The following is an 18,154-nucleotide window of genomic DNA, read 5'->3' on the forward strand; positions in this document are numbered from 1 at the left end:
GACACGTGTACCCTTAACGTAGTTCTCGGGGATATTCAGCGTGACACAGAGAGTGACAGGGCCGGCCCTTTGAAATACAGGTACAACAGAAACAGGAAGTAAGAGTGAGAGAAAGTTGTGGTGAAAGAGTACAGCAGGGATTACCACCATCCCCTGCCGGAGACTCGTGGAGCTTTAGGTGTTTTCGCTCAATAAACACTCACAACGCCCGGTCTGGGAATCGAAACCGCGATCCTATGACCGCGAGTCCACTGCCCTAACCACTGAGCCATTGCACCTCCACATTTGGAACTATACACTTATATTGACTACAAGAGTGTATACTGTAATACAGCTGTTGTAGAGTACACCTACACCTATACATATATGTATGTAATGTACGTATGTATCTATATATATATATATGTGTGTGTGTGTATATATATGGGCATGGCTGTGTGGTTGGGGAGCTTGCTTCCCAACTACATGGTTTCAGGTTCAGTCCCACTGCGTGGCACTTTGGGTAGGTGTCTTCCGCTATAGCCCCGAGTCGACCGAAGCTTTGTGATTGAATTCGGAAGGTGGAAGTTACTGCCGTGTGTGTATGTGTGCGTATAGCCGCTCAGTGCCTCTCCAAAAGAGAGAGAGGGATATATATATATATCATCATCATCATCATCATCATCATCGTTTAGCGTCCGTTTTCCATGCTAGCATGGGTTGGACGGGTCAACTGGGGTCTGTGAAGCTGGAAGGCTTCGTCAGGCCCAGTCAGATCTGGCAGTGTTTCTACGGCTGGATGCCCTTCCTAACGCCAACCACTCCGCGAGTGTAGTGGGTGTTTTTTACGTGCCACCTGCACAGGTGCCAGACAGAGCTGGCGAACGATATATATATATATATATATATATTTATGTATGTATGTATCTATATATATATATATGTGTGTGAGTGTATGTATGTATATATATATATATATATATATATTTATGTATGTATATACAAATAGTCCATCTGTGACTTAATAAATTAGTGCATTGTTTCATATATGAATATAATCAATATTATCATCACAGATTTCATAACCACTTTTGCATGCTTGCATGGGTTAGACTGAGTTTATTGAGGAAGATTTTCTATGTCTGGATGCTCTTCCTGGCACCAACACTTGCCTGTTTCCAAGCCAGGTAATATTTCTCCACAACTGATCGTGCTGCTGCAGAATAATGGAAATGAATTATATTCAGTTACTACAACCATGTGATGTCAAGACAAAGAGATGTAAACAGGCATGCACACACAACACGCATGCACACACACACACACACACACACACACGGTGCATTCCAGAAGTTTTGAGACATTTTATGGACAGTTCCTAGATTATTGTAACTTCAGTATATCCTTACTATCCTCTTCTTCTTTCGCCCTTTTCAAGCCTAGCCAGGCTCATGGGCCCGGTTTCCAGGTTTCTGTGGCATAAGTGCTCCCCCCAGCTGGATGGTATGCCAGTCCATCGCAGCAGTACTCAAGAAACAGGAAGAGAGAGTGAGAGAAAGTTGTGGCGAAAGATTACAACAGGGGTCACCACCACCCCCTGCCGGAGCTTCCTGGAGCTTTTATGTGTTTTTGCTTAATAAACGCACACAATGCCCGTTCTGGGAATTGAAACCACGATCCTCCGACTGCGAGTCCGCTGCCCTAACCACTGGGCCATTGTGCCTCCACCCACACACACCACACACACACACACGGTGCATTCCAGAAGTTTTGAGACTATTTTTTGTGAGACGGTTCCTAGATTATTGTAACTTCAGTATATCCTTACTATACATATAAAAAACTGACCTATCAGCTTTTGATATTCGAGATTGAAGCTGTTACAGACATCTGTGGCAGCACTTTGAGCACACACCATGCTAAATATTGCTTGTCACAGTTGACTAATTTGCAGAATGCAGTTGGGACATGAAGACAATTTGAAAGCTCATTATGCAATAAAGTTTTGTGTTAAATTGAGCAAAAATACTACAATAACTTATGAAAGGCGCAGGAGTGGCTGTGTGGTAAGTAGCTTGCTAACCAACCACATGGTTCCGGGTTCAGTCCCACTGCGTGGCATCTTGGGCAAGTGTCTTCTGATATAGCCCCAGGCCGACCAATGCCTTGTGAGTGGATTTGGTAGACGGAAACTGAAAGAAGCCTGTCATATATATGTATATATATATATGTATGCGCGTGTGTGTTTGCGTGTCTGTGTTTGTCCCCCAAGCATTGCTTGACAACCGATGCTGGTGTGTTTATGTCCCCGTCACTTAGCGGTTCGGCAAAAAAAAAGAGGCCGATAGAATAAGTACTGGGCTTACAAAGAATAAGTCCCGGGGGTCGATTTGCTCGACTAAAGGCGGTGCTCCTGCATGGCCGCAGTCAAATGGCTGAAACAATTAAAAGAGTAAAGAGTAAATGCTCCAGACCTTTTCATGAGCACAAGAGGTTCAAAGATGGTGGAGAGGAGGTGAGAGTTGATGAAAGGTGTGGGAAGGAGAGGGACATCAGAACGATTGGGCTGACTGAGAAAATTCACAATTTTCTGGATGAAGAGTGACAAATGTCTTATAAGGACAATAAGCAACAGTTTGGAGCTGGTGTAGCAATTGTATGCAGAATCATTCATGAAGGTCCGAACATGCACAAAATTTGTGCAAAGTTTCTCATTGATGAGCTCCCACCCTGCTGGCCAGGCAAACGGGTCGACATTCCCTTTGTTGCAGGGTTATCCATTTATAACTGAATCGACTGGGGCAATATGAAATGAAGTGTTTTGCTCAAGTGCACAACATGCAGCTCAGTTCAGGAATTGAACCCACGATTGCTAAATCATGAATGCAACACCCTAATAACTAGGCCATGCGCCTTTGTGTGCCTATATCATCAACATCATCATTGTTTAGCGTCTGCTTTCCATGCTGGCATGGGTTGGACAGTTCAAATGGGGTCTGGCAGTCTGATCTGGTAATGTTTCTACGGCTGGATGCCCTTCCTAACGCCAACCACTCCATGAGTGTAGTGATATATATATATATATATATATATATACACACACACACACACGTGTCTTGAATGGCACAACAATACACTATAACAACAATGGACTATAATAACTGTTATAATTTAATCATCCAGAGTCTGATATATATTTCTTTATTGCTCACAAGGGGCTAAAAACAGATGGGCATCATTACTGTCCCTTATCCTTTCTACAGTCCAGACCTTGCTCCCTGTAACTTTTAATTGTTCCCTAAGCTGAAGAAGAATCTCAGGGCAGATGTTCTGAAGACATCAAGAAGATGAAGGAAGCTGTCACAAGAGCCCTGGACTCCTTCACTTTGAAGGACATCCATGGGGCTGTCATGAACTGGCTGAAGCACTACAAGTACATTGAAGTCAGGGCATCCTTCTTTGAAGGAAATTAGAATTTTGTGCTTCTTAGAAATTAAGGAACAAACATCATTGTGTTAGTGTTTTCTTGTTTGTTAGCAAGATCTTTAACCCTTTAGCGTTCAGATTATTCTATCAAACATAATGCCTATTGATTCCCATTTATTTGAATTGATCATGCATTATCTCATATCTTCAAGATCTTGATGGTGTAATTACTTAATGTAGAATAACATTGTGGGGTAGGTGTGAGAGCCTGGATCTGGTCAGTTTGAACATAAAACAGATTAACTATTTTGGCCGGATATGACTGGTTTAAATACTAAAGGGTTAAATGGCTCCTCAGCAACTGGTTGGTTCAGTCTCTTGAAACTCATTGTTGATGTTCAGTATAGCTTCTGTGGCTTTTATTCTACTGCTGATCTTCTGAAATTTATTACAGACTGCATCATCCAATTTAAGGATAAATCAGGAAAGGGTTGTGCTATAGCTCTTGATATATCCAAATCCTATGATAGGTTTTGACATGCTGGTTTGCTTCATGTGCTCTCTGCTTATGGGGTTTCTGGAAATGCTTTTGACATTATCAGGTTATTCCTTTCTGGTCATTGTATGAGTGTGACCCTCAATGGTGTCACTTCTGAGTATTCTATCAATGCTGATTTTTCCCTAGGCTCTATTTGTACCTTGCCATTCCCTACATAGGCACAAATGTATTGGGTTGTCCGGAAAGTTCGTGCCGATTTATAGTAGCTTACCTTTCGACTTATTTTAGAACATGGTTGAGTCCATAAAATAGGATTTGACTACACCTCCATCTACAGCACAGTTTAAGCTATCTTTTCGTGGAAGAAGATTTAGGTTCCTATAACCTGTTTTAATTTTGTAACCCTTTAAAATGATTGATAAGAAAGTTCATTTTCGGCACTTGATGCTTTAGGAACCAGACAAAAATTGTTGCAGCTCGGCTGGGATGTGTTACCCCACCCTCCATATTCACCAGATATTGCTCCTTCACATTTCCACTTATAAACACCGCAGATGCTCAGAAAACAGATTCTATCACATGCCAGGGGGAGAAACCAGAAGCAGTTGATAGCTTCCGCTACCTAGGTGACCAAGTCTGTTGTGGGGATGTGACTGTGGGCATGCTGGAGCTTTAGTCGAGCAAATCAACCCGAGGACTTATTCTATCGGTCTCTTTTGTCGAACTGCTAAGTTATGGGGACGTAAACACATCAGCATTAGTCGTCAAGCACTGTTGGGGGGACAAACACAGACACACAAACATACATATATATATATATATATACATACATATGTACGACTATCTTCTTTCAGTTTCCATCTACCAAATCCATTCACAAGGCTTTGGACGGCCTGAGGCTATAGTAGAAGACACTTGCTCAAGGTGCCACGCAGTGGGACTGAACCTGGAACCATGTGGTTCGTAAGCAAGCTACTTACCATACAGCTACTCCTATGGCTTATTTGTTTTGTTTTGCTTTTTTGTTTTTTTCTATGTGTGTGTTCTTTTGCAAATGTTACCTGGCTAAAGATGTAAATATCTTTTGAAAACAAAAGAAAAACCAGTGCTTCTTGAACAAAAATATCCTGTTATATCTGTTCCAAGTTACAAAAATGTTCTCTTGTCTCTGTCACCACTGTAAATGCAGTGAGCAGATCATTATAAAAAGTATTTATCAAAACACTAATAGATCACAGGACATGATATAATATTATTAAAGATGAAATTTCACTTTCTTGTGTTAGGGTTGAGTCAAATGACCCTTAACTCCTCATTTTATTTATTTTTTTATTTACATTTTTTTCAGTCATTAGACTGTGGCCATGCTGGGGCACACCTTGAAGAATTCCTTAGTTGAGTGAAATGACCACAGTATTTTTTTTTTAAGTGTGATGCTTATTTTATCGGTCGCTTTTAGCCAAACCACAAAATTATGGGGATGTAAACAAACCAATACCAGTCATCAAGCTGTGGTGAAGGACTGACAAACACGCACACAAATATATATATATATATATTATATATATATGTGTGTATGTATGTATTGATAAAAATGGCAGAATTTGAACTTGGAATGTAATGGCAGACAAAATACCGCTAAGCATTTTGCCTGGCGTGTGACGAAATACCTATTTCTTTACTACCCACAAGGGGCTAAACACAGAGGGGGCAAGCAAGGACAGACACACGGATTAAGTCGATTATATTGACCCCAATGCATAACTGGTACTTATTTAATCGACCCCGAAAGGATGAAAGGCAAAGTCGACCTCGGCGGAATTTGAACTCAGAACGTAACGGTAGATGAAATACCGCTAAGCATTTCGCCTGGCATACTAATGATTCTGCCAGCTCGCTGCCTTATAATGATAATGATTAATGCTGACTGATTCAGTTGTGATTGTTTTATAGTCTCAGGTAAACCCTAATAGGCGTATGACATGTGGATACTCCATCAAATAACTGTCGTCCTCATGCTATCTTCTTACCACTCTACCAGCATCTCAACAGTATTTGGCTTAACTTTTATTCCGATGTCTCCAGGCACTACATTAGCATTATCCAATATGTCCATCTCTTATCTAAATATTGATTTCAAGTTTTGGCACAAGGCCAGCAAGTTCGGGGGATGAGGTAAAATCGGTTACATCAACTCTTGTGCCCAACTGGTACTTATTTTAGTGAACCTGAAGGAATGAAAGACAATGTCAACCTTGGCGAAATTTGAACTCAGAACGTAAATGCTGCTAAGCATTTTGCCTTGACATGCTAACGATTCTGCCAGCTCACTGCCCTCTCTTAAATATTTCTGTTTACAAAATTTTGGCTTGAGGTCAGTGAATTCAGGTGAGGGGTTAAGCCAATTACATTGACCCCTATGCTCAACTGGTACTTACTCTTTTACTTGTTTCAGTCATTTGACTGCGACCATGCTGGAGCACTGCCTTTAGTTGAGCAAATCAACCCCCATGACTTCTTCTTTGTAAGCTTAGTATTTATTCTATCGGTCTCTTTTGCCGAACCGCTAAGTTACGGGGACGGAAACACACCAGCATCGGTTGTCAAGCGATGTTGGGGGGGGGGAACAAACACAGCCATACAAACACACACACATTATATATATATATACATATAAACGATGGGCTTCTTTCAGCTTCCATCTACCAAATCTACTCAAAGTTTTGGTTGGCCTGAGGCTATAGCAGAATACACTTGCTCAGGATGCCACGCAGTGGGACTGAACCCGGAACCATGTGGTTGGTAAGCAAGCTACTTACCACACATCCACTCCTGCGCCTATATATATATATATATATACATATATACGACGGGCTTCTTTCAGTTTCCGTCTACCAAATCCACTCACAATGTTTTGGTCGGCCCGAGGCTATAGCAGAAGACACTTGCCCAGGGTGTCACGCAGTGGGACTGAACCCGGAACCATGTGGTTGGTAAGCAAGCTACTTACCACACATCCACTCCTGCGCCTATGCTTATTTAATCCTTTATGAAAGGATTAAAGGCAAAGTCAACCTTAGCAGAATTTTAATTCAGAACATAGCTGACGAGAGGCTCGCACATTGGCTATATTCAATAGTTACAGTGCTAGTATCTTTAATTGCATCTCAGTGATGGGTTGTTTGTAGGAGAAATATTGCAACATGAATTACTTCCCCTGTTTCTCACCTCGGTACATAGACTTGCAATGTATGTTGTTACTGATGTTTAACCCTAGGTCATCTCCAACTGAGCAATTAACTTAGAATATACAAAATATTTTAGACTTGCTGCACAAGCCATTATTGATGTTTAGCCCTAGGTCAGGTCCGACCAAGCAAATCTATGATCACAGACATTCCTGATGTGTTTGTTTCTTTTTGTTTTTTTTTAAACAATCAAGTGTGTTTTCAGGGATATGTGGCTGCTATATTTCTTATAGGTTGAGGGACTGGCTACTAGCTCCCTCACTGACTTCTTACTCGGTAGTTTATGTCTAGATATGATGTGTGAGAGATTTAGTAGGACAGCTGATGAAGTCAGTACAACTATGAGAGTTATCAAGATAGATGGTCAAACCAGAAGAATACTATTACAAAAGTACACATATTATTACATACTCTTTTACTTGTTTCAGTCATTTGACTGTGGCCATGCTGAAGCACCGCCTTTTAGTCAAGCAAATCGACCCCAGGACTTATTCTAGCCTAGTACTTATTCTATCAGTCTCTTTTGCCGAACTGCTAAGTTACGGGGATGTAAACACACCAGCATTGGTTGTCAAGCGATGTTGGTGGGGAAGGACAAACACAAACACACACACATATGTATACGACAGGCTTCTTTCAGTTTCCGTCTACCAAATCCACTCACAAGGCTTTGATAGGCCCGAGGCTATAGTAGAAGACACTTGCCCAAGGTGCCATGCAGTGGGACTGAAACCAGAACCATGTGGTTGGTAAGCAAGCTACTTACCACACAGCCACTCCTATGCCTATGCTACCACAATCAATATTTTTGGACCTCAGTTGTCTGAAAACCTTGTGTTACCCCATATAACATGCAGTGGTACATAACAGATAATCTACTATAATCCAAAACTGTTTTTTAATATTAATTTCATATAAAATATAAGTGTAATTCCTTCAAATTTTGGCACAAGGCCAGCAACTTTAGAACGTTAGTTAATTACATCAACTCCACTGTTCAACTGGTACTGATAATTTTGTCCAATGTGCTAACAATCCTGTCAGCTCTTTTGCCTTGTATATTGTTTTGTTTTTTAATAATATGCTTTCTTACATTATTTCATTTTTCTTAACCTTTTACCCTTTAAACTGACCATATGAAACCTATATATTCTACCTACTTTGTGTTCAAATTGCCAGATCTGGCCTCTCACACCTACCCTACAATGTCATCCTAAAAATAATGAATCACACCACTGAAATCCCAAAGCAATGAGATACAGCATGATTAATTCAAAACACTGTGAATACATCAGCATTGCATCTTGGTAGAGTAACCTGAATACTAAAAGGTTAATAAAAGTGGGTTGTGAAAAACAGCAGTGGCCTAACACCATGTGTTGCAGTTACCCCTAATTTCAGTCAAGGCATGGCTATGTGGTTAAAATGTTTACTTCCAAGCCATGTAGTTTCAGGTTCAGTCCCAGTAGGTGACACAGTGACCAACTAATGCTTCGTGAGTGAATTTAGGAGAGAGAAACTGAAAGCTCATAATATATGTATATGTTAGTAACGAGGTGTTTGTGTTTCCTGGCCTGAACATCATGCAATAGCTCTAAATGAAGGTTACCACCATAAAATGCATTTTTCATACATTTCAGGTTTTCACTGAAAACAAGTGATGCGGTAGAAACCTCCTTCAACTAATTCTTGCCTGACCCATGTAAGTATAAGAGAGGGGATGTTAAAACAATGACAATTTTATTGAAAAAAAAAAGACAGTATATGTGGAGTTTTACAATGATTTCTTTACAATCTTCATGTTCAAATCCTTTTTGGGTCACCTTTGCCTTGAATTTATCCCAGGTTTATAAAACTAAAGCTATAATCAATTTAAATTAACTATAGCCCTTTCCCTACAAAATTTATCAGTTTTAACATCCACTTTCTATGCTCTCATGAGTCAGACAGAATTTTAACCTGTTTTTCCTAAAGGTGGAAGCCCTATCTGTCACCAACCCACACCTGTTTCCAAGCACGGTAATATTTCCTATGACCAGACACTTATACAAAAGATTGGTAACATAATACAGTGATCCCTTGTTTATCACGGTAGATTGGTTCTGAGACAGGCTGCGATAACTGAATTTCCATGCAGTAAGGACACCATATTTACAGTATTTATTTAACATGTATTTGGACTTTGAAAACCCTCCCTATACTGTTAACAACCCACCCATTGCAGTAGTCTATTAATAACAAGGACAACTGTTAAGCAATAACACTTTAGATTTTTAAAAAATAAAGGTTGTTACAGTACTCAATATGAAAGAAGTTGAAGTAAAATTTGAATGATGATGGTGATGAAGTTGCTGCGCAGTAGAAATGATGATGATGATGAAGCTAACGGCAGTGCCCTTTCCTGGGACACCTCTTCCACTTCTTCCGAAGGTGCAGCAGTAGTAGTAGCAGCAGCAGGAACTGGCTCTCTTTTGCGAGGCTGCAAAAACATTGTGATGGGAAGTTGCTGCCACTGCTTCTTTTTCCATTCAAAGAGCATCTTGTAGGGATTCATGACTTCGTCGACCTTGTTGCAAAATTGCACACAACGAACCATATCATCATCCCATTCCTGTGACCCCTCTTTCAATTCTTTAGCCAGGTTACAGAGCTTGGCCAGCCGTTCCAAAGTCAAGCCAGTTTGGTCGACAACTTCTTGTTTCCTGCTGTGTTTCTTCTTCTTTGGATTTAATAAAAAATTTTAGGTGTTCATATATATATATGTATATATATATATATATATATATATATATTTTTTTTTTTAAATCTGCGAAGTCGTGAATCTGCGATAGCTGAACCACGAAGTAGCGAGGGATCACTGTACAATGCTTGTATGACAATGACACTTGCTTACAACTATCATGTGATGTCAAGACAAGATGGGGATTCTTTGAACCAGCATCTACCAAATCCACTCACAAGGCAGCTTGGCTTCAACAAAGACTGTAGAACACATAACCAAAGTGCCGCACAGTGGGAATGAACTTGAAACCAGGTGGTTTGGAAGTAATCCTCTTCAGCACAGGTATACTTGTCACCTGTTAATAATACAAAAAAATCAAAAATCAATATATTATGTGTAAACAAGAGCCAAAATGTGAAACAGCAGAACAGAAAGTAAGGTTTGAGTTCACTAAACCAGTAATTTTTGTTTGTCCTAGTTGTGACTATTTCATCTACTTTGCTGTGCTTTTGTGAAGAGGCATGAACATCACAACTCTCAGTTCCTAAGTCAGTTAATGGTTCCCTGTCAATGATCATTTCTAAATATCAAATGACCAATTAATTTATCATTCTAGTGCTATGGAATAAGTATTTACCTTTATTAACGAGCACCTCTGATTTTTACCATAAGTTGTGATGAAATTGAGAAAAAAAAACAAAAAAACTTTCAGTTATATAAGTCCTGGGATCAATTTGCTCGACTAAAGGAGGTGCTCCAGCATGGCCACAGTCAAATGACTGAAACAAGTAAAAAAGAGAGTATAGGTACAGGTATAGCTGTGTGATTAAAAAGCTTGCTTTGCAACTATGTGGTTTCCAGTTCAATCCCACTGCTCAGCACGGGCACCTTCTACCATAGCTCCAAGCTGACCAATGCCTTGTGAGTGAATATAGATGGAAACTGTGTGAAAGCCCACATATGTGTGTATGTATATGTTTGTGTCTGTCTGTCCCCACCACCACTGCTTGACAACCGATGTGGGTATGTTTACATCCCCGTAACTTAGCGGTTTGGCAAAAGAGACTGATAGACGCCTTTTAAGACACTAGACTGTGGCCATGCTAGAGCACCACCCGAAAGAATTTTAGCCGAACAAATCAATTCTAGTACTTAGTTTTTTCTTAAGTCTGACACTTACTCTATCAGTCTCTTGCTAAGTCATGGGGACGTAAACACACCAGCATTGATTAGGGACAAATACATACATATATATATTAAATTTGGTAGATGGAATCAATGAAAACCCATAGAGGTATTTCTCAACCATCTTGTATCTATGGACCCTTTTGGTTCCTATTTTACTTGACTGGACCCTTCTAGCCAATTGAAGTTTTAAAAATTCCCATATTTTCATAATATAAGGAATTCTATTTTGAAAAATTGCAAAAATATTTTGGGCATATTAGAAACAAATGTATTGCAGATAAATTGTAATAAAATCTTTTATGGACTCCCCAGTTGAGAACCACTGCTACAGAGAATTTGTACACACATGCATGTCCTTGTGTTTGTCACCACACTGCCTAACCAGTGTGGGTTTGTTTACATTCCCATAACTAAGCTGTTTATTGAAAGTGATAAAACAATTGTCACGCTTCAAAAAATTAATTACTAGGGTTGATTAGTTCAAATAAACCCTAAACCCTTCAGGGTAGTGCCTCAGCCTGGCCACAGTCCACAGACTGAAACATGTATAAGAATAAATTAGCATTAAGTGACTGAGTATACCACGGACATGTGTGCTCTAATATGCAATCGTAATCCTTAAGTAGAATCAGTGTCACAGAAGCTGGACCTTAGAATCACAGTTACAACCCAAACAGCCTACCATATTTCCACTCAAGGGTTGTGTCAATCTGAAGCTATAGAACAGTAATTCCCTACCATATTTTATCTATGGACCCCCATAACCATTTGATGATTATAATCTCGTTTTGTAGGTACTTTAAATTAATATTTTGTTTTTCACACATTGAGAGGGTTAAGAAAGAAACCTAGCCGTTTCTTGCAGTAAATACATCTAAAACAAAATTTTTTCATAGACCTCCAGAATACTATTTTGCTTGTGTGAACCCCAACAAAATCTTATATGGACCCTCAGGGATCATATTTACCCCTATTGAGAACCACTGTTATAGAAGACTTACCAAAGTTGTCATACAGTGGAGATTGAACCCAAGGCCTATGATTAAAAAACAAACTGCTTAACCATTTGGCTATGCTGTATCTATTGTGTACATGATGGCATGTGGTTAATTGTTTGCTTTGGAACAACTAAGGTACCCCTGGGCTGACCAATGCCTTGCAAGCAAATTTAGTAGATGAAAGAAAAAAAATGCAGAAAGCTAAGTGAGCATGCTTTGATTTTTGTTTGTTTATGGATTGAAGTTTGTGCATTTCTGATGAAATGTCAACATCACCTTACATTGTGGTGTAGGCTTTGAAAGGGTGTCGAGATAACAGGTAAATGATGATTGTGTTAGTCTATCAACTCTGAGTAGATCTATGGCGACAGTGACTGGTTAATGTAAACTGAAGACCAGTATACCAAAAACAATGTTTAACGCTGATCAACAATATTCCAGCTGTGACTATGCAAATGTATTTTGTTTTTCAGCTAGTAGCAAGCAATTGGTAGATTTTGCTGCTGTTTCTAGCAAACACAGAGGTTAACTTCTTGGAACATCATATTGTGGCATATTTCAAATGAGTCTTAACCCTTTTATTACCATACTAGCACTATGACCCGGCAACGCCAGGTCATAGTGTTAGTGCATGCATATACAGCTGCATGCATGCACACATACACGCAAATACTGTCCAAATCTCTGACCAATCACATACAGCTAGCTGGCATTCAATTAGCGTATCAAGTTTCGGGCATTTTGATTGGGTTTTGGATAGAAAATTCACAAAAAAGTCACTTCTATTGATTTTTTAATGGTTTTGTGGGGTGACTGGGGAAATGTAAAGATGTGTACAACCACCTTTGGACGGTTTTGAATGACCATAGAAAGTGCTAGCCCTCTAACTAAAAAATTGTGGATTTGTATAAAGGACACACACGCAGACATTTTGCCGTTTATATATATAGACATTTCTGTTAAAATACATTGCCTTTGTTTTATTTTTGAAAATAAGAATTTAGTAAAATAACCTGGTCTTTATTACAGTGGTGTTTGGAACAAATGAAATTTTGTAGGAAGGTTTTTAGATCATTTTAAAACAGGAAGTTCATATGGAACCAGGGACAGGGCAGTCTCAAGGCAAGTTGGTATCAAAAGGATTAAAAAGAGCATTCAGGACTTAACCTTGTGTCCTATCAAAGAAAGGATTATTAGTAAGTTTTCTTTAAGCTCAATTCAATTAACTATACTTCTCTGGAACCAACTGAAGAAAAATTGTTTTGGCATAGCAAGTGTGGTTAGTCCCAAAATGCCAACTAAATTTGCAACTCACTTTCAACCTTAGAATGTAATGATTCTTCCCACCTACTCATCAAGTTAATAATGCCCTGACTTTATTGATGTGCCACCGCTGGTAAATAATCCATGAGAAAAATCAAATTTTTCTAATTACAAATGTGTGCAGTCATTTGTTAGTGCCAGGTAGCATTTTTTTTTCTTTTTTCAAACTTGCTGCCACTATACCAGCAAGTTAGAAAAGAAACCTTAAAGTATTCAGTTAACATACGACCTCAACTCAGATATTTACTTATAAAATAATTCATGTACATAGTCATTTTATCTACTCATGCAAGCATTAAAAAGTGACAATGACTCAAGTCAACCTCTTATTAAAAACAAAACACCTTTTTTTTTTTGGTGGATGGAGGAGGCTAAAGATTAGCAATTTTTCATTGGATTGAAGACTTATTCTGTGTATATGAACTTTTCTAATTGTCTTTTGCTAATTCACACAAACCGATAATGAATTTCATTAATAAAGAAGTATGGTAAATACTGTATTAAAATTTGTACCATACTAAATATATCACATTTACATACAAGTTATACCATATACAAGGGGTGGTGGGTTGCTGAAAAATTCCTGGCTTTAAGAGCATCACAAAATGTCTGGTTGGAGGCCCAACTTTACGAGTTCTTTTACATAACTTAGAAAAACTGAAAGACTGCTGCAAAAAGTGTGTGAATCAGAGGGGAATATGTTGAATAAAATCATAATTAACTGATCCTCCTGTATTTTCTTTTACCCAAAGCCAAGAACTTTTCAGCACCCCTCATACATTAATCAATGTAATTTACTATAATTAAAGACGGGGTTTACTTTTAATTACTTCGAGTTCTTGCTATTGTGTGGGTTGCCACCAATGCTACTTTTCTATTTTTTTCATCTGAGATTGTCACTAATACAATGATAGATTGCACCCTGAATTTCAGTACCTAAATAAAATGTACTATCTGTACACCAGTAGACCTGAAATTTTGACCCCAAATCCTACTTTTATAAGAATACAGGCATCCAACATCAAAGAAGTGCATTCTTGAAAATTGATTCCCAATTCTTCTCCATTGTTCTATATTACACAGAGAAACATTATGTTACAGAATTTCATATTCTGAAAAGATTTTAACAAAATACAACACTTCTGAAATGAGATACCTGAATTTACAAAATTTTATATTCACAAATTAAATTCAAAACCACCTTGACTATAGTATAAAAAAAATAAATTAACTCCCCACTCATGACATGTCAAATTACTCAACATGAGAACCCCAATTTTACTAAGTTTAAATGTATTTCATGCACATATTTTAACAACTTGATCTTTGCTTCATACATTGTGATTTGGTCACTTTGATAGTATAGCCATTGAAGTTACTATATCAACTTATGCAACAAATTGCTAACTGGGTAAGATGTTTGTTATATTAACCCTTTTGTTACCATATTTCTCTTGAAATACAATGCCCATTTCAATTCACTTTCAAAAATGATTTTAATAAATTAAATTCAAAAATGACAATGAATGTAAACAAAGTTTGCTTTAGAAGCGTTGAGATGCCTTAGAAAGTTAAAGAAGTGACATTAAATTCTCAAAAGCAGGATAATGCTAATAATATAGCCTGAACAGGATAAGCTACCTCTATTTTGCAGAAAAAAAGTGTTGGCAGCCAGCTATGAGTGGGCGGGTTAGCTTAAAGGTTTAGAGCACCGCGATGCGTAATCACGGAGGTGTGAATTAATAAATTTAGTCATTAAGCTTGTGCTCAGAAATTAATGAAATTTTTTTCTTATAGAAGTTTTCAGATCATTTTAAAACAAAAAATTTGCATTGTAACTCAGGGTGGTTTCTGGCAAATTGGTATCAAAAGAGTTAAATGTAGATAAATCCACAATGAACACAGAATCTGAAATCCCAATTTTGCTACACAACTATCCCTCTAACTGCATAAGATATCTTTTCAGGTGAAGAACAAACAGGATAGTATCTTGCTCACAAAAATACAAAAGACTATCTGTACTAAGATGTAAAATCTGTGTACAGTAGAGTGGGCTAAGATATTCAAGAACTAGTGACAATATCTGAAGTATTCATGGGAGTCTGGCTGTATCAGCTTTGATGGAATAGAATTTCAACACATCTCAAGAGCCAACAAGTGTCAACCTGCCAAATATTGCTTTGTATATGAATACCAGTCTTTAATGAGTTTTAGCTATAAAATTAGCAAAGACTAATACTTATTAGTTACACAATATGCTGCTCTGCTGTCAATTGTTGGTAGAGTCAAAGAAAGCTCTTCACAAATTAAAAGATTTATAAAGATATTTACTCAATAGTGACCTACATTTAATAAAACTGACTTGTAGCAAATTGGGTTAAGAGGACAGTCTATATGAATCAAGAAATCAAATGAAACCTACAATAGGTGATACTAATCCACCCCCACCCCAGGAAGATTAGATAATCACTAGATTACATAGCTTCATTGCCCTTCTTAGCTGTCTTTATCTAAAATCCTTATCTCTTTCAATAACATCTTAGAAAGTGAATGAGTAAGAAAAAACAACTAGTGGTTGTGTGGTAAGAAGCTTGCTTCCCAACCACATGGCTCCAGTTTCAGTCCCGTGTAACACCATAGGCAAGCATCTTCTACTGTAGCCTCGGGCTGACCACAAAGCCTTGAGAGTGGATTTGGCAGAAGGAAACTGAAAGTGTGCCCCCCAACACACACGTGATGGTTTGTTTATATCCCTGTAACTTAGTACAGCAAATGAAACCGATAGGATAACAGAATTTTGAAAAAAGGTGGGGAGGTGATTCAACTAACTAAAAAAAAAATAAGGCGGTACCACAGCATGGCCACAGTGTAGTGACTGAAACAAGTTAGGAAAAATTAATATTTACCACACACACACACATCCATAGCCACATGGGTTCATGTTCTCATTGCATAGAACCTAGGGAAAATGTCTTTTACTGCATTCTTAGGCTGACCAACAAAACCATAACAAAACATGTTAACAAAATCATTCTGTAGATCTGCTTTCAAACAAGTCAAGTAAATAACCCACCAGGTGAAAATATCTAAGGATTAGTGGGCAGGAAAGGTGTCTGGTTGTAAAATACCTCAATTCCGAGTGCTATTATGGAGAATCCCATTTAAAACAAATAGACATTAACACCGAAAAAAAAAAAATACCCACCACTAAAACCATCATGAGACTAATTTACGACTGTCACTACTATTGAATTCTGATCCAGCAATGAAATTTCAACTCCTACTCTTTGGTCAATGCTTTGCCATATCCTCTCAACCAGAAAAAAATTTTTTTAATCTAAACCAAAATGTAAACAAAGAATCAGATGCTATTGCTAGGAAATACCCACCCATCTTTGTCTTTTACTAGTTTTAGTCAGACTGATCATACTGGGGTACCTCTTTGAATCATTGGTCCAACTAATCAACCACAGTACTGTTTTTTTTTTTGAGCCTTGTACTTTAGTCACTTTTGCCAAACCACCGTTACAGGAACATAAACACACCAACACCGCTTTCCAAGCAACATACACACACCAAATCCACTCCTAAGGCTATAAAGGACACTTGCCCAAAGGCACCATGCGGTGGGACTGAACTTGGTATCATGTGTGGTTGGGAAGCAAACTTCTTACCACATCTGTGGCTAGACAGCTATCAAAATTTCTTTTTAACTATTTACTATTTCAGAATGGCTAAGAAAGGCCAGAGAATACCAAAGGAAAAATTAAACAAGAAGCTTCAGGACCATACCAAAAATGAATTGGAGAAATACAACAAGTTGTATAATCCACAGGCTCATAAAGAGACAACTACAAAGGAGCCAGAAGGTTTAACTTTGGCACAAATAATTCAAAAGAAAAGAATGAAGAAGAAAAAGCAATATGTAAGATATCCTTTTCACTATTTAGTCCAAAGTCCAAACAGGATTTTAGGGTCATGGTTGTAAGACAGGGATTATAAAGAGGAAAAACCAAATGTAAAATGGATATCTTAGGATAAGCAAAACTAAGTCTACAAAAAACAAAAAGTTTCTTACCTTGTACCTTTGCAGAAATTATAGAAAGCCACACAGGAAGGTAAACACTGCTGGTACATATAATCAGTATATCACATGTTCAAACTTCTGTGTTTTTGTCAACACAATACACGAAGACATCTTGTATAAATGGAATCGATATCTCAAATCATTAAATTAAATTACTGCTTTTGTATATTAAATCCCAAAGTTAATTGTGGGTACTAGTTAACTCACCTGCCTGTATTTCTAGTTATGTTCCTTATTATAGTGCCTATTAACAAATTCTAAAACTATTTCAGAAACCAGGCCTTGACCCAAAGAAAGATATCTGGAACAACATTGATGCATTAGAGAAAAAAGTTGACTATAACCTCAGTGTGCTAGCTTGCACAAACCAAATTGAAAACCCTTATGTGGATGAAGAAATATGGAACCAATTCACAAGTCTTGACTTTGTACAAAGTATGGATATGTTCTTAAACAATACCATGTATGATGTACAAGGTTTGTTAAAGAAACTTTCAGTGAATTAAGCTGTTTTGTCTGAAGTTTAAATAAATGTGTCAAAGTATATTGTTGTCTTATATTTTCGTACAACTTTTTATCATTTCAGTCTTCTGCAAAATAGGACCATGCAATAGTTTGTAATCTGACAACTTGCCAAATGCAAGTCTAGTCCCAGATACACAAAATGTACTTTGCAGGTGTTTT

At 38.0% G+C, this 18,154-nt stretch overlaps 1 protein-coding gene across 1 annotated transcript in view; it reads left to right on the forward strand.

The window, feature by feature from the left end:
- LOC115221013 overlaps positions 1-18,016 on the forward strand; it is a 26,948-nt gene extending 8,932 nt beyond the window's left edge. Inside the window, exons 2-3 of the mRNA XM_036510538.1 lie at positions 17,113-17,308; positions 17,743-18,016. Of these exons, the coding sequence (XP_036366431.1) occupies positions 17,114-17,308; positions 17,743-17,976 (429 nt within the window). The 5' untranslated portion in view covers position 17,113 and the 3' untranslated portion in view covers positions 17,977-18,016. The remainder of the gene's footprint in view (positions 1-17,112; positions 17,309-17,742) is intronic.
- The last annotated feature ends 138 nt before the right edge of the window (positions 18,017-18,154 follow it).

The sequence above is a fragment of the Octopus sinensis genome, linkage group LG17 (genome assembly GCF_006345805.1).
Source record: "Octopus sinensis linkage group LG17, ASM634580v1, whole genome shotgun sequence".
Classification (NCBI taxonomy): domain Eukaryota; kingdom Metazoa; phylum Mollusca; class Cephalopoda; order Octopoda; family Octopodidae; genus Octopus; species Octopus sinensis.